Raw genomic sequence first — 17,561 nt, 5'->3', positions numbered from 1 at the left:
CTTGGGCCCAATTTCCAGGAATATCCAGCAATCAGAGTCAATGTTGACTGCAGCTGGGCTCAGCAGCTCAGAAAAACAGGCCTCACCTGTGTGAGGTTAGCAGGGGCCACTTTTGAAAATGCCGATGTTAAGCAGAACCGTGGCAGAGATCCCCACCCTCAAGGCAAGGCTGCATGTGCACAAAGTGTTTGGGGGTGCAGTGAGTTAACAGGATCAGTGCAGCACAAGGAAAGACCCCTCTTCAGAGCAGTGCGGCCCAGTGGCCCATCAGAACAGAAGCAGGGCAGGTGTGGCCATGTGTCACACCCTGTACCGCCAGCCCCGAGTGGGGAGTCTCCTAGGGCTCCTCAGCCAGCACATGTGACCAGTCTGGCAGGGCAGGGCGGGTAATAGTTACCTATATGACACAATAGTGATACATGAGTTGGACAGACATCTCAGACACTTTGCCAAAGGATCAATGCCCACAAAACAGATATGAGACAGGATCACAATGGCACTTTCTGGTTGAAATGGCAATAAAGGACATTGAAACAGGATACAGGTAATCAAGTCGGTGAGACAAAGACCTTTTAACACCAGACTTGAAAGAGAATCCTCTGAACTGTCATTCATGCTTAAATTCGACACTTTACACTTAGGTTTAAACAAAGACATTAATTATCTTACCCATTACCAAGATAGCTTCCCCAATTATCACCTCTAATATCATTAGCTCACACACATTTACCTTCCTCCCCCATCCCCCTTCTGTTCTGAAATGTGATTTGGCCTTTTCATATGTGTTCATTTTTTAAAGTTGTATCCTTTGGTATATATGGTTGTGACCATTTTCTTCCACTATTTGATCTGGGGAAGTGGGTCTGGCCCACGAAAGCTCATCACCTAATAAACCATCTTGTTAGTCTTTAAAGTGCTGCACAGTCCTGTTTTTTGTTCCAGCTACATGACACAAAGCCCCGAATATCAGGACACCTGGCCGCCGCCATCCCCTGCCCTGCCCTGCCACATGGCTTGGCTCAGCACACCCCTATGCGCTCAGTAGCAAAGCCCTGGGAGCAGCGCACACGTGGTTCCCCCTCCCCGGCACTGTCAGCCTGCCCTCTGCGCTTGCGTAAGAAATGGACGCTTCCCTTTTAGCTCCTCTGCGCATGTGCCATGCTTTCTCCCCCCCCCCCCACGCGGCGCAAGCACCGGTGGCGCATGCGCGCTCCCCTCCAACCGGCGCACGCGTAGTGTGCGGGGGTCCTGACGCAAGGCCGCTGCAATTTCCCAGTACTTCATCCCGTCCGACCTTGAGCACGCAGCGCGCCGTCAGGACCCCAGCTGCCCATCGCGATGCCTGAGTGGAATTCCCTCAGAGGGCCCAGCTGTGCAGGGCAGCGTCTCGGCCGCCGCGCGGGGTCGAGCAGCGGGCGCGGGGAGGCGTGGCGCGGAGCCCCGGAGCGGCCTGCCTTGCGGTGCAGAGCGCTGAGGCGTTGGTGCGGGGCCAGGCCTTTGCCGCCGCCAGCCCTGCCGGGCGGCGCCGCCCCCTGCCCACGTGGGTGGAGGTTTCCAGAAGAGCCGCTACGCAGCCCGCCTGCCCTCCCCGCGTGACAGCCTCTGGCCCCACCGCCGCCGCACCATGCTGAGCGCCAGCCGCACCGCCGCCCGCCGGGCCGCCGCCAGCCCCGGCCTCGCGCAGGTGCGGGGCCCCGGGGGCAGGCGGGAAGCGCAGGGCCGGGGGGGGGCGGGACCCGCATCGTGCCGGGTTGTGTAACAAGCCTGGAATCGCCGCCTCCTTCCCCGGGTGGGGGGGGGGGATCTGCCGCTGGGGGAGGGGCGCCCCGGGGGCCGCAGCGCTGGGGGGGGAGGGGCGCCCCGGGGCGTTGAACGGGGCCGTAACGGTCAGCGCGGGGCGCGCTGGTTGGCGCCGCCCCCCCCTCCCCCCCCGGCGGAGGCGGCGCTCGGGGTGCGGGGCTTTCCCGGTCCCGTGCGGCTCCGCTCAGGGCGCTCGGCCGCTCGCAGGCCGGGCAGAGGCGGGTCTGACCGTTGCCGCCAGCCCCGCCCTGCGAGCCCTGCCGGGAGTCCGCATCTCGGCCAGGATGGGGGCCCTGGCTTGTCTGGATCCGGCCCTTGGGGCTCCCTCCCCGCCTCCAGCATTGGCGAGACTGCGCTGGCGCTCCAGCCCCCCCAGCCTGCCCCCAAGGCTACTAGCCTGGGTGGTGTGCGAGGGGGATGGGGGGAGGGACTTTTCCTCAGTTGGGGGCCACAGCAGCGAGGGTTTGGTTTTTCTTTTTTGCTTCTCTCGTGTGTGTGACCTCCAGCTGGTTTTTCTGTGGGTCCGTGGCCTCCAACCCAAAAAAGGTTCCCCACCCCTGCTGTAAGTTAAATGTGATGCCTGCTCTTACAGATGAGGCAACTGACCTGCAAATGGTTAAGCTGTTCAATATGGAATCACATTGCAAGTCCCTTTCAATACTGATCAGCAGCTCGGTTTTCAAACTCCCTGGCCTATATACTTAAACTGTCAAAATCTCAGGATGCTCTACAGGGTGTATCTAGTTTGAAATAATTTTCAAGTGTAGACCAGGCCTTAGCCATTATTCTTCCTTTTGGCCTCAGTTCTGCTCTAATGGCTTGTCCTCAGGTCTGCAAGTAGGGCTTGTATTCTCTGAAGCAATAACAAAGCAGCATTCTGTTCTCCTGGTTGGGCTCAGTTTGTATTGAGATGTTACACGAACACACACAAATACTGAAGTATATAGTGCATTCTTCATCTCCTAAACCTCTTTCAAAGACTGAAACTGTCCCTTCGTCTACTCTTTGAAGCAAGAAATATGTTAATGTTTATCTGCTGCTGTGTATTTCATGCTAAAGGTCCAGCTTCACATGCTGCACTATTTGCAACAAGCTTAACTAGTGTGTGTTCATAGCAATGATCTTCTATGCCAGGAAATTTGCTCAGCTAGGATAATATGGGTCATAGAATAATAGAACACTAGAACTGGAAGGGACCTTGAGAGGTCATCAAGTCCAGTCCTCTGCCCTCATGGCAGGACCAAGTACCCTGTAGACTATACCTAATAGATGTCTGTCTAACCTGCTCTTAAATGTCTCCAGAGATGGAGATGGAGATTCCACAACTTCTCTAGGTAACTTATTCCAGTGTGTAACCACCCTGACAGGAAGTTTTTCCTGATGTCCAACCTAAACCTCCCTTGCTGCACCTTAAGGCCATTGCTTCTTGTTCTACTGTGTTCACACATCATATAAAATATCCAACAAGAAATAGAGCTTCTAAGGTGAATATTGTGTGGCTGTAGAATATACTGAAATATGTTCTTGAGTCCTTGGTTAGTTTTCAGTTAAAGGAATTTTGAGGATTAAATACACAGCTAGTATGGTGTTAGAGGGTATCACTTATTATTATTATTATTAGCATAGGTACAGGTCCTTTTAAAATAGTGGATCAGAGGTAATCCTAACAAAATAAGATGCAAGAAATCTTCATGTAATATCCTGATTTTATTTTATAGGCAGTCTGGAATACTCTAAGTCAAGATGTTCTCAGAACTGTGTCAAGCAGAAAGTATGCGTAAGTATCTCTCCTCCCCCTCCCCTTTCTTTTTTTGAGACAGAAATTGAACTGTTAAGAAAAGCAAAAATTCTTTAATACAATCTTATTACTTAAATTGACTCAACTTCATAATCTGAAATCCTTGCTCAGATGTATGTAGAGGTAAATAAAAGGAAACAAAACAACTAGCATTGCACAGATCAGATACATAGGTTTTGGCTGCACTATTGCTTCTGTTGATTAAACTTCTGTGCGTGAGGGGTGTGGAAGAAAAACACAGCACTGACAGATGTACGTTGCACTAAGAAAAAAGTGCTGGTGGTCTAATGCTAGGAGGAGAGCTCTCTCCTGCTGACGGAGAGCAGCTACACAGGAGATTCTACAGTGGCACTGCTGTACCACTACAACTGTGCCACCGTAAGGTCTGTAGTATACATGTAGTCTAACTGTGGCAACAAATCTCCTGCTGTATGTTACGTTCTTGGACCTAATACAATTCCAAACACGCCTATTTATTTGAACCAAAATAAGAACAAGGGTTTTATTTAATCTAATCCATCCATTTTTCTATAGTTGCCTGTGATAGTCCTTTTGAAGCAAAAACATTTGTTTTGTGGGTACAATCAAAATACTCCTGTTACTTTATATTCAGTGATGGAAGACTCCTGTATTAGCACTGCCTTTTGCAAATTCTTCCAAGACTGACTGACTCTCCTAATTTGTTCCCTGAACTTCTCAGAAAACACTAGAACTCTGTTTCCCGGAGAAGGTTTATTTTAAGGAATCCCCATCTCTTATGAAATCAAAACATTAAATGGGTATGACAAATCACTACCAGACAACCATGGTGGCATTATCATTAGTTTCTTCTGTTAAGTTGGAGAAGGATCCACAGCTCTACAGATCAGTTTATTTTCATTTGTTTGTTTGAAGTACAGTTTGGACCTCCCTGGTCTGGCTCCCTTGGGACCTGACCGGTCCTGGATGAGGGAATTTGCTGGATATGGGGAGGTCCACTACCACCAGCCTCTCCCTGCGCAGGGCTCCCAGCTGCTTGCCCTTCTGTCCAGTGGCTCTCTTGTCCAGGAACATCCATTGTCCTACCAGACCACAGAGGTTCAGGGAGGTGCAACCTGTAGTTTGTGCTCCCTCATAATGTATTTCTTCAAGGGTAAAAACAAACATGAGGGATTCTGTTCTGTTCTGTAACTTGATCAAAACAACATAGTTGATGTAATCCGTTAAGCATTGGAACCAAATAAAGTTATGAAATTGAGGTGTTGAGTGGGCGGGGAATAGGGCGAGATCAAAGAGGAAAAGCTCATAACTGCAGTTACCTTTCTGACTCATTGCATGTCAGCAGAATTGGTATAATTGTGCCTGAAGGCAAGTCTTCTCAAGTAAACTCTAAGGAAATAGGATATTCAGTGACCCCCTAAACCAGTGTCCCCCTGTAAATAATTTCATTAAGATATACTACCCATTGTTATCCTGAAATCAAGGTTTAAAAATGTCAGCATTCTATCTTGGTGAGGGGCAGCTAGCTGTGGGTTCATATTCCAAGACTCTGAGGACCTCAACAAGGCCTTAGGAAATCCTGCTTACTATAGATGTGTACTTTTCCACAATGAGAATTGCCTAATAAACTGATCAATCATCTTTCTTTGCCTTTTTCCTCCAACCAGCTGCTTTGCAACAGGTGTGATTACTAGCATCTGAATTATTACATTCAGATGGGGACTCTGACTGCAAAAAAAAGCCGTGAACTTCTGTATTAACTCTTCATGAGTTTGCCCTATAAATGAATAAATCAGTAAAGGATTGTTCAGGTTAGAAAGCAGGGGCTAACCTTTTACGTGGGGATTTGTAATCAAAACTATGTTTAGAGTAAACTATTGTAAACGTTAAATAGTAAGCTACAGATAGTAATTCTCATCAGTTTAACTTATTTTAGCTTAATTCTACTTGGGTAGAAGGAATAAAGCCTTCCATGTGAGACTTGATGCTTGCTTACTTTGGAACTGACTTGACATCAGTCTTTGAAGGACCACACTCACAAATAACATACAGACTCTTCAGTCTTTAAAGTATGATGTTAGCCAATAGAAAGTTCAGGGGATTTCATAGCAGAACATAGAAAACAAAGTGAGAATTTAGACGACACAAAGACAAAATGTAATACAGAGCCACAATTTCCTAATACAACATTGATTTTCAACATAAGCTGGGTTCTCCAGTTTCCTTGAGTGGAAAATAGATTTGCTTCCCCAACTGTAGATAGACTGTGGTTAAAAGGTATTTTTTCCATCTCCCTATCTTCCCGGGGGAGAAGGCTTTCTGGCTTTCACCAGTTGCATCCTCTGTTAGCAGTAACCCTAAAGTTTGTTTTAAATGTATTTTGCAGCTCAGAAGCAGTCAAAGGTGCTGTTATTGGTATTGATCTGGGCACCACTAATTCTTGTGTGGCAGTTATGGAAGGAAAACAAGCAAAGGTGAGTGAGTGATAACATATAATGCCCTGTTTCTAAGCGGGAATGGATGCTGCTGTTTTCACAGGTAGTTTTCCTAGCCTAGGTTATAGCCTTTCACCCTTTTTATGTAGGTGCTGGAAAACGCCGAAGGTGCCAGAACTACTCCTTCTGTTGTCGCATTTACAGCTGATGGTGAACGATTGGTTGGGATGCCGGCTAAGCGACAGGCAGTAACTAACCCCCACAATACATTCTACGCTACCAAGCGCCTCATTGGACGGCGCTATGACGATTCTGAAGTACAGAAAGATATGTAAGTAAAACTGATTACAACTACTCCCCTTTTCTGAAAAGATTTTTGGTTCAGGGTGCTCAGGAATAGGGATGTGAAGGACAAGTCCACTATCTGATCAGCAAATGCTGATTGGATAGTTGACAAGCTTGTCGACTAGTCACTCCCCTGCCTTTGCTGCTCTATCAGAAAGAGGGAAGAAGGGGGTACTTCAAAGTGGCAGTGCTGCCTGGGGCCAGACCCCGGACTCCATGTGGCACTGCTGCTTCAGGATCCCGTGGCAGCGTCAAATTTATACCCACATCTGTATCTGCAAAAATGTGCAGAGCTCTACTTACAGCCTATTCTAAAGAAAGGGTTGCCATAACGAATGGATACAAGAAAAAAATGAGAGCTGGGAGATGTGAAAGGCCGGGTTGCAGAGAAGAGTCATGTGCACACACTGGGTTCCAGTTGTGATTTCTGTAGCAATAGCACATTTTTAACTATGTATGTGATAAAAAGTGGGTGTTCTGGTAGGTCCTCTTTGGAGAGAAGTCATATGAAGGGTGGCTGTAAATGTACGGTGAGGAGGGCAGCAGCAAGGCACTTAACGGGCAGCGAGATTGGGCTGGGGAGCTGAATGACTGCAGTGCTAGAAGAGGAGTGCAGTGATGGGAGTAAGCACCAACTGCAGTGCTGCAAGTGAGGGCTTGGGAGTCCCTGGCAGCTGAGTGAAGAGTGATGTCAGGAAGTTCAGGGTCTGTAAAGGCCCCTTTGGGAGGAAGCAGATTGGGTGATGCTGAGGTTACCCAGGGACCTTGGCTGTAGCTGGTGCCATAATACGTCAGAGTTGAGTCCAACAGATTCATACTGGCCTTTTTCAAGAAACACAGTGATTTGCATCTGGGGTCCTTGTAAATGGTCTTTCCAGGTGCTCCGGTTACACCAGACGCAGCTAGGGGAACGGTTACTCAAGGTCTCTCTTTGAAACCAAGTTATGTCTGAGTGGTGTCAGATGAACCAGCAATACAAGCTGTATATTCACAATAGCCTCCTAGACTTGGAGGCCAGAAGGAGCCAGTCATGATTATCCAGTCTGACTTGCCTATCGCATTCTGTAATTGACCTCTGGCTGAGATACTGAAGTACTCACATCATGCATTAAGTGTTACCTAGACAAACTTGACTCAATGTGAAATTCTTGTTTCAGTAAAAATGTTCCTTTTAAAATTGTCCGTGCCTCCAACGGTGATGCTTGGGTAGAGGCACATGGGAAGATGTATTCTCCAAGCCAAATCGGTGCCTTTGTATTGATGAAGATGAAGGAGACTGCAGGTTGGTACAGGTGTTTACTACCTTTGACTTCTTGGAGCCCAAGTTGGCGCTAGGTGTCTGATAAGTCTGTTGGGCCTACTATTAAAACTAGGTCTCTTCTAAATTAGGGATGTGAAAGTTTCACTGGTAAGCATCACTCTTAACCAGAAGCTGTAAGCACCACCTGTGAACAGCTGGGGGCTGGAGCAGCGCTTTGCCCTCCATAGACAATGGTGCTCCATCCCAGGCAGGGGCTGCTCAGGCTGTCTGGAGCAGCTCCTGCCCAGGGGTAGGGGGACTGCTTCAGCCCTTCCCTCTTCCCCCGTCTCCCCCCCCCCCCCCATGCCGACTTCCTTTAATTGGTTAACCAATTAGGATTTTATATCCCTATTCTAAACCATGGCCTGAATTACATCAGCTTGTGTATGGATAAGGTAAGGTGGTAGGTTATGCATTACCTTCCTGGAGAACGAAGGCCCCTTAATTTTGTACTGCCCATTGGGATATTGGACAGAGTTTCAGGCAAAAATTATTCTGATTACTCTCATTTAAAGTCTCTATCTGCAAAGCCTTGAAAATGCCAGTCATGTCCGCTGGCTGAGAAGTACCATACAAATGCTTTCTCCTCCCAAGTTCCTCTGTGTGCTTATTCATCTCATCCAGGTAACAGTGCAGAGGAAAACCTATTGAGAAACTTTATATTTATCGACTCCTGGTACTTGTCTCTTGGCTTAGCAGCTGCTGGCCACAAATGGCCACTTACTTTTGATCCATACAGCGGTGGTTTGACTTATTCAAACAGGGTTAGGTCTGCTGCCTAGCAAGCTGTAACATCTCAGATTCCTATGCCTGCTGCTTTTCTACATGGTGAGTTAAGCTCTGCCTAGTTGGGTTTTGCGGCACTCGCTGACGGGAATGATGTGGAATTGGTTCTTACATGACTAGTTGATGTCCTAAAAGAAATGCAAGAGAGACCTCATGTGAAGGACTTCTCCCTGGCTAGCAGTGGCTGTAGGAGCTGTGGTTTCTTTCCCCTTGGATCTGTACTGTGATCTCAAGGAAGTTCCTCAACTTTGATGGGTTGAGGTAGTTTGACATCTAGTTCTAGAACCCTCACTGTCCCTCACCTGCAGTCTGGGTTGGAGAGCATTTGTGCACCTCTCTTACATGATTAAGTAAGACTGCAAATGGGAGTTGACTATACACGATTATTCAGCCTTTGCAGTAGCTAGCAGGGATGGAGGGACAGGCTTAAGAGGGAGGTCAGAGAATGCCTCTGGATTCTGGAAATGGCATGTTTCAGATTTGTGCAGCAGGCCAACCCACATCCCAGACAGGCCAGTCACTCCAAGGCTGGAAATTGGATAGAATGCTCGAAGACTATGAAAGCAAACAAAAGGAAGTGCTGTAAAATCTCTAGGAGGGGTAGCAGGCCTCCAAATGCTTGCACAGGTTTGTGTTTAATGATGAATTTTTCTACTTTCGATATTGATTGAAGGAGAACAGCAAGTTACTAAATAGGGATGTGACAGAGGACTAGGAGCTTTTCTTTGACCCATAAAATACATTTTTATTTGCAAATATGAATCTGCAGGATATAAGCCTTCTGTGAAACGTACTTATCCTGGACAAACTAATCATACAAATGATACCAAAGGGGCAAGAAGTCTGTTGACTAAAATATAATATATTCCTAAGTAAAGGTGTAGCCTCAAGATTGTTTTCTGATCACTAGTGGGAAGCATAGAAATGTCTTGAAGACCCTCTATTTTAGGGGGTCTTAAGCTCTTCTCTGCTGAGACTCCCATGTTAAAAATGAAAAAAGCTTTGGGTCCCTCTCCCATCTGTCTGGAAAGTGAGGGTAGTTACAAAGCCCAGATTGAGGTGTTCTGTTTCTACTCCTTCAGCTATAAACCAAATCAAGCGCCAACATCTTACAGAAGGTATGACAAACAATGACAACTTGCTGATTTTCTTTTCCAGAAAACTACCTGGGACACTCAGCAAAGAATGCGGTCATCACTGTCCCTGCTTACTTCAATGATTCTCAGAGGCAGGTAGGGTCTTGAGCCCCTGGGTTTCCTGTGTCTGATCAGAGGATTTAACTTCTCTCTCTCATATCAACTTTCTTCTCTTTTTCAGGCTACTAAAGATGCTGGGCAGATTTCTGGACTCAATGTTCTGAGGGTGATTAATGAACCAACTGCTGCTGCCCTGGCTTACGGGCTAGACAAATCTGAAGACAAAGTGTAAATGTTTGCTAGTAATTGCCACCCCTCTTAGCCAGAGCACTTTAGGGTTTTTTGTAATAATTTAAGACTTTTTGTTTTATTTACAATGCCGGTTGATACCATATTGCTTAGATAACCCCAGTTCCTGTGAGCTTTATTCCATTCTTGCCAGTTTAACATGCCTTCCCTCCAAATCTTGGATATTCATTTGAAAACATCATCTCGGATTAATTAGCAGCAGCATGACTGCACGCCACTCATTTAAGCAAACTCAGCTGTGGTTAGTAGCAATAGTTTTATCATGGCTCTTCCAAATGGTTAAGTGGTTCTATTTATTTAAGCGTAAATGTAGTGCAAAATTCTCTATTCAGGTTTAGGCTTACTGGCCTCTGGAAAGAAGTTCCCCCCTGTATACTTGTTAAGACATTTATTTGTATTCTCTTCTGTGTCACCTTAATTTTGCTGTGGTGACTGATCTTGCAAACTAAATGCATGTTACTGAAGAGAGTGTTTTATAGCCTGCAGTGCTGTGTAAGCTCTCTGCTCCTCCTGGCCTTCATGACTGATGTGCTGGGGCTTTTGCTTCATACCTTCATTTGCCTTATGAGTTTGTGGGGCAAACCACAAATTCCCTCCCCTTTTAATAGGAATGATAAGGCTGGCTTCACTGCAGTATCCAGTTCTATTAGTTTTGTTTCGTGGGAGGCGCAGTGCATTGGGGAATATGGAGTTCCCCTGAAGAAGCCTTCCCTAGCAGGGCAGGCAATAACAATGACCAGAGTTACATAGTGGCACAATCATGCAGTCCGTGTGCACCCAGACTTCATTTGAAGTCAAGAATTCCAAGTGTGCAAGGAATTGGGCTTATTACATCAGCTTGGTAACTCTCTTCTTAGGGTATGTCTGGACTACAGGCTTTTGTCAACAGAAGTTTTCTGTCAACAAAGCTTCTGTTGACATAGAGCGTCTAGACTGCATCCAGTTCTGTCGACAAAGCAAGCCGTTTTGTCGACATGACAGTGTAGATGCAAAGGACAGTGTAAATGCAATAAGGTGTTGACAAAAGGTGTTGTTTCTCATAGAATGAGGTTTACAGCCGTTGACAAAACTGCTGAGTTCTGTCGACATTATGTTGACAAAACTCAGTGGCAGTGTAGATGCAGGTATAGTTTTGTTGACAAAAATCCATTTTTGTCGACAAAACCCTGTAGTCTAGACACACCCTTAGAGAAGTTACCTTCAGCAGTTTTACTATTCAGCAGTTTTTGAGGAGATGAAAGAATGGAATATTGCTGTAAACCAGATGCTGAACTGACATGATGGGCACAATTCTTCATTCCTTGTGCATCCCCACTCCCGGTCGAACTGGGAATTGGATGTCTTCAAATGGGCGCTTGGATGTGTAAGGAATAAAGGATCAGACCGGCTATTGGCCTTCATCTTTGTAGACAGTGTATAGCCTATGAGTGTGATGTAAATGTTCCCATGACTGCATCTGTCTCGTGAGTTTGAAAATGTTCACACCTGAAGACCTTTTCTTTCAAGAGTGCTGACATGTATTCTCTGTTTTCTGTCTTAGTATTGCAGTCTATGATTTAGGTGGTGGCACTTTCGATATTTCTATTCTGGAAATTCAGAAGGGAGTTTTTGAGGTGAAATCTACCAACGGTGACACTTTCTTGGGTGGTGAGGATTTTGACCAGGCCTTGCTCCAACATATTGTTAAGGAATTCAAGAGAGAGGTAAATGTCATCTGTTGGCACGGATAACATGCCTTGTGAAATTTGGGTAATGCTGCTAAGAGTGCTTCGAAAACCAGCTCTCTAGGCTAGGGAGTCTCAAATTACTTTACAAGGATGAGGATCCTCTTCTGTATTGGTGTGTTGAGTTGACTATGAACCTAAATACTGAAAGTGTAGGCTGTTAAAATGACTCATTAGGCTGCTTTCTAATATGCCTCCTATTTGGCTATAGACAAATGACAAACTAGAGTCAACAGCTCAGAGGTGTCGAAGTCTAACAGAATGGCAAGACTTCTACTCTTGTGTTTCTTTGACACTTTTTCTGTGGGATTGTCCCATGGATAATCCACCTGCCTTTTATATTATAAGGCAGTTGGCAAGATAAATGCACAAATGCTTGCATGGTGCTACTGCCTCAGAGATGAGACACAAGGGTGGCAGCCAGGAAATTGTGCAGTCTAATTTTAACTCCATCATTGATCCTGTTACCTTTAGCGTCTGCCCCAGTCTTCTAATCATTGATGGGTATATCATTACAAAACTACTTCACCAGGTGGTATGTAAAATGCTAAATGAATGTATTATTTATCCAAGGGGGGAGTAAGCAGACAAATCACTAGGACTCCATGTTTAATTTTTGCAGTGCTTTGACAGTGGGGCGGGGTGACCTATGCCAAATGTCAGCTCCTGGCCGGGGGGCTTTGAGACTCAGGTATTCTGTTAACACAAGTTTCTTATTGGTTAGACGGGTATTGACCTGACTAAAGACAACATGGCGCTTCAGAGAGTGAGAGAAGCATCGGAAAAGGCCAAGTGTGAGCTCTCTTCCTCTGTGCAGGTGAGATGGCTGGGTTAATAGAGTGCATTCGTGGGCCAGTTTAACATGTCACTTTGCTGTGTTCCCATTTGGCTGGTCTTTACCGGTTATACAAATAAAACTGGCAATGTCGCTTGGTAAAACAAACTTGAATCTGTGTGAAGGACACCATTCTGTAGGGAACTGTTTTGACAGGCTAATACTAGTATTAACAATGAGAACATCTGTTAGGTGATGCAAGCTAATTGCTTGAAGCTGAGAACAACTGCGTCTGTTTCTGCCTCCTGGGTAGGAATATTAATCCTGTTAGCTGTGACTCCAAAAGATGTCCTCTTTCTCCTCTAGGAATATCAGACCTTGTTATCAGCTTTGCGTGCTACTTATTCCAGAACAGTGGCGGGCATGCAGGCAGTGATAATCCTGCTTCTGATACATTGTGGCTTTATTTCTAGCCATTTATTTGGAACCACTGACTGAATGACTTATTTGCATAAAGACAAGAAAATAATCCATTTCAAGACCTGCTGTCTTTTAAAAGCTTCACACAAAAGTTAGTCACTAGACTGGGGTAGGGAACTGTTCTTCTGTTGGGGCCATTGACCCACAGAAAAAAGTCATGGAGTGCGCACAGCTCGGGGGGGATGGGTGCGGGGAAGGAGGAGGCCAGGTTATGGGCTTTTCCTATGCTCAGGAGTGGGACAGAAATGAGGGGTCCGGGGTGCACCACGGGGGCACTGCAGTGTGGGAGAAGGCTTAGGGCTGGGATATGGGAGGGTGGAGTGAGGGGGGTGGGGTCTGGCCAGATGACGGGATATGCCTGAGGTAAGCAGCGTCAGAGAAAGCTGCTCCTTGTCCTAGCCCCGTGCCTCTCCTGGAAGCTGCCATGATGTGGCCAAGCAGCTTTGCATGTGAATTATACCTGAAGCACCATTGGCTGTGGTTCCTGGCCATTGGGAGCTGCAGGGACAGGTGCATGTGGACTCAGCTTCCCTGATAGTCTGTCCCTGCTGCCTAGTGGTTGCGAGGACAGCTGCCCTGCCTGGCACTCTAGCTTCCCACATAGTGGAGCAATCTAGCATGCTGTGGGCCAGATAAAATTAAGCAGGGGGGCTGTAGCCTGATCCAAACCACGGGTTGGAGGCTTCCCACCTGCGCACCAGACCCTGAGAGCTGGTTCCTGCAGTCAGCTCCCCACCCTCTGCTTCATCCAATCCCCCTCTGTATCCCATGCTAACAAGGAACTATGTGTCAGCGTTGGAAGCAGCCTCACTTAGGTGGTGTTGGAGTCAACTAGACAGAGTCTGGGTTCGAGTCTTTGTTCTGTTGCCAATTTCCAGAATTGGTGTAGTATTTGTTATAGGGTTGAATACTGCTATTTCTGGGTGGGAGTTTTCTTTGGTTGGCAAAGTGGGGAGATGACAGGAAGCCTGGTCCTTAGGCCAGTTGTATGGATAACATGTTCAGATTTGCTAGATTATAGACGATCTTAGAAAATACTCTCCATTCTACCAGGAAATCCTTGTGTATTGCACCAGTAACAGTTAAATAAGCAAGAGCTTTCGGACAAGTCTTTTGAAGTTTGTTGATTTTGCTATTTGAGAGTTTGGTTTTAGGCAGTAACAAGGGACAGGGTGCCAAAAATGCTAAAACTGACTGTTTAGAGTGCACTTACTCTCCAAAATTAAGTCCCATTGAACTCATTGTCACTTCTGTTTTTTGAGAAAACAAGTATAGAATGGAGTTCCCTCGGAAAAGCTGAGTTATGATGAAGTAAAATAGGGTATGTCTACACTACCCCGCTAGTTCGAACTAGCGGGGTAATGTATGCATACCGAACGTGCAAATGAAGCCCGGGATTTGAATTTCCCGGGCTTTATTTGCATAAGCCGGCCGGCGCCATTTTTAAATGTCGGCTTGTTCGAACCCCGTGCCGCGCGGCTACACGCGGCACGGGCTAGATAGTTCGGAATGGCTTGCTAGTTCGAACTATCTAGCCCGTGCCGCGTGTAGCTGCGCGTCACGGAGTTCGAACAAGCCGGCATTTAAAAATGGCGCCGGCCGGCTTATGCAAATAAAGCCCGGGAAATTCAAATCCCGGGCTTCATTTGCACGTTCGGTATGCATACGTTACCCCGCTAGTTCGAACTAGTGGGGTAGTGTAGACATACCCATAGGGAGTAGATTTAAGGCATCACCATTATGGTCTGTGGCCATGCTGTTCCAATCTAAGGGGCATGTATAATGTAATTTAAAATAAGAAATAGACATTAAGTGGCAACTGGCAACGCTAGAGTTCTCTTACTGCAGCTTTTTTGTATTGTGTACTTGAGTGATATATTCTAAACCGAGTTAAACAAGCCATAAGGATTAGCTAAACTAAACTATTTTCCTAACATCCAACACAGCAAATAGCTTGGGAATTTACTTGTCATGTCACATTTCTAGTAAAAGGCATAAAGAGTCTTGAAGAATGATGCCTTGCAAAGTAAATGAATTAAGTTACTAACCAGTTGATCACTCAGCCATACCCACATCTTCATCCACATAGTTTTCCCCAAATAAGCAGTTTTCCTTACGGTGTTTCATTCTTGCAGCTTGGCCTTGCATCATTATCTTCTACTGCTTACATATGACTCATTTTTCTCTCTTACGCAGAGAATACATTTCTTGAAAATATTCCCAGCTAGGGTCTCTTACACCCAGAAACCATGACAGAGTTTTTCTGTGGCAAGAGTGAATATAGAAAGCTGTGTGTGTGCTCAGTGTCTCCCCTTTTTCTTTTCAGTCCCCTCTACTGTTCCTTTCTGTGCTGCCTCCGTCCTTTCCTATATATTGCCTGTCTTAAGACAATGTTTTTTTAACTAACTCTTCTGCTGTGATTGGCCCAGGTCCTCTACCACATAAACACAGAACAAAACCAATCTTGTCCACCTTGTCTTTGCTTGCACATGTTACTTGTCAGGTCTACACCATGGGATAAGTTCTAATTGAGATACTCAACTCCAGCTTTGTTCACTGCGTAGCTGGAGTTGACATACCTAGATTCAAACTTCGGTGCTGTCCCCACAGTGGGAGGTCAATGGGAGAAATGCTCCTGCCAATTTCCCTTGTTGCTTGCGAGGAGTGGGAGTTCCAGCATTGACGGGGGCGCCCTCAGCATTCGATTTAGCAGGTCCTTACTAGTTCCGTTAAGTGGAACGCTAGAAGATCAACTTCCAGAGTTTTGATCCACCAGTAAGTATAGACGTGGCCTTAGTCTGCTGAGAAACAGAAATGAAAAGCCCAGAGCTTTCGAGAATCAGAGCTAGCAGGCTGGACAGACTAGAGCCATTAATTCACTTTTATCAGACTGTAAGTGGAGGTGTGGCATGTTTGTCATGGGACTTAATTGTAACTAACTTTTAAATGAGAAATTTTGATATTTTAATTTTTTTAAATTAAAAATCCACTTTAAATTGAAAATTCAGATTTTTTTTTTTAAATCCTCAGGTTTTTATCCAGCTTAACAAGGGATCAGTTTAGACAATACAGACTTGCTCCACTGAGTGAGTGACTTGAGGCATTAATGTTTTGCAGTGATTTGTGGTGTCAGCATGACTCAGCACTTTGGTTGTTCTTTCCGTGTGCCTTAAAATTAGTGCAGTAGGACACTGGGTTTTAACTCTTGCATAACTCATCGGAGAAAATGAGAATTTGAAATTATAATGCCCGGTGCTTAATTGTAAATGGAAATGGTTGCTTAAAATATTCAGTTGATTTGGTCTCATCTTTACATGTTATAAAATAGAGGTGTTATTTGGTTTGTGGGTAAATGGTTCGTTGCTGAATACCTTTAACCACAGTGAAGTAGGCTGTCTTGCATACAAATTAAAAATAGAGGTATTTGGTGAAATTTTCTAGATTTTTCTTAATAGCAAATACAATTTTCTGCTGTGTGCACTGCCCTTTATGCGGTCCTGTCATTTTCTTCTACTTGGATTTTTTTTCTTTAACACCTCAGAGAGATCTTGGTCAAACACATTGTATGCAGTAAGGGGCTAATGGATTATTTTTTTGTAGTCCTGTGTGGTTACTGAACTTGGTTACAGCAAAAAAAAAAAAAATGCATAGCTCTGCAGTGTTACTGTGAGCAGAGCCTGGTAAAGTATTTGTAAAATTTTTAAAAGATTAAATCTGCAGAAGAGTTCCACAACTGGGGAAACTCGGAAGAACACTTGGGATTTGTCTTTGCCACGAAGGATCTGCGGTTGCACTTAACATTGTTTCCATGTCGATGTCGTTTATAATAAGTTAGACTTTAAAACATCATTTTAACAGGTCAGAGTTATAAACAGCCTAATGTAACCTGCTTATAATATTAATTTATCCTTTATAAGCCATTTGTAAGTGCAACCTTAATACAAAGTGTGATCTGCCTCCTTAAACAGAGGCTATAGGGCATGGGGTAAAGATGTACAGAAATCTTACAGCATGTATGAAGATGGATCTTTTTCAAAAGATTCCTAAAGGGATTCTTACAAGAACCTGTTGGCCTCATTTGTAACTGATCAATTGTGACGTTTCAATACTGACAGCCGTTACACTTGCTTGTCTTGATTTCCTGTTTCTGATGCCCAGCGAATTCTTGTTTTGCAGACGGACATTAACTTGCCCTACCTTACTATGGATGCTTCTGGACCAAAGCACTTGAACTTGAAGCTGAGTCGTTCCCAGTTTGAGGGGATCGTAGCAGATCTGATCAGGAGGACGGTGGCGCCTTGCCAAAAAGCCATGCAGGACGCTGAAGTCAGCAAGAGCGACATTGGTGAAGTCATCCTGGTTGGTGGCATGAGCAGAATGCCTAAGGTAGGGCATGTTCCCCTCTGGCGGGCACCAGGTCACACAAAGGCATTTTAAAGGGGACCTGCAAAGAGAAGTCTCAATTCCAGAAACTTGGGAGATGCTGTAGGTGAGGGGCTGCCTACATAGTCAGCAGGGTGAGTGGGGAGGGCAGCCAGGCTCAGACATGCCTGCTTGTGTGGGTAGAATGACCGCCACTCCCTGCTGGGGTGGTTGTGTGATCCGGGGTGGGAGCTGTCTGGTGGCAGGTTAACCTTGCCAAGACCAGTGAGAGTTGGCAGGAGTTACAAATTGCTGGTCCTGGCTCCTGCTGT

At 45.7% G+C, this 17,561-nt stretch overlaps 1 protein-coding gene across 1 annotated transcript in view; it reads left to right on the top strand.

The window, feature by feature from the left end:
- Positions 1-1,480: 1,480 nt before the first annotated feature.
- HSPA9 (heat shock protein family A (Hsp70) member 9) overlaps positions 1,481-17,561 on the top strand; it is a 31,327-nt gene continuing 15,246 nt past the window's right edge. Inside the window, exons 1-10 of the mRNA XM_075900138.2 lie at positions 1,481-1,684; positions 3,519-3,577; positions 5,964-6,051; positions 6,162-6,343; positions 7,515-7,639; positions 9,602-9,675; positions 9,761-9,867; positions 11,429-11,591; positions 12,337-12,429; positions 17,044-17,253. Coding sequence (XP_075756253.1) covers positions 1,625-1,684; positions 3,519-3,577; positions 5,964-6,051; positions 6,162-6,343; positions 7,515-7,639; positions 9,602-9,675; positions 9,761-9,867; positions 11,429-11,591; positions 12,337-12,429; positions 17,044-17,253 — 1,161 coding nt within the window. The 5' untranslated portion in view covers positions 1,481-1,624. The remainder of the gene's footprint in view (positions 1,685-3,518; positions 3,578-5,963; positions 6,052-6,161; positions 6,344-7,514; positions 7,640-9,601; positions 9,676-9,760; positions 9,868-11,428; positions 11,592-12,336; positions 12,430-17,043; positions 17,254-17,561) is intronic.

The sequence above is a fragment of the Pelodiscus sinensis genome, chromosome 16 (genome assembly GCF_052426305.1).
Source record: "Pelodiscus sinensis isolate ZL-2025 chromosome 16, ASM5242630v1, whole genome shotgun sequence".
In the NCBI taxonomy this organism is placed as follows: Eukaryota; Metazoa; Chordata; order Testudines; family Trionychidae; genus Pelodiscus; species Pelodiscus sinensis.
The sequence above is the reverse complement of the archived record's forward strand: the minus strand, read 5'-3'. Positions and strand labels throughout refer to the sequence as shown.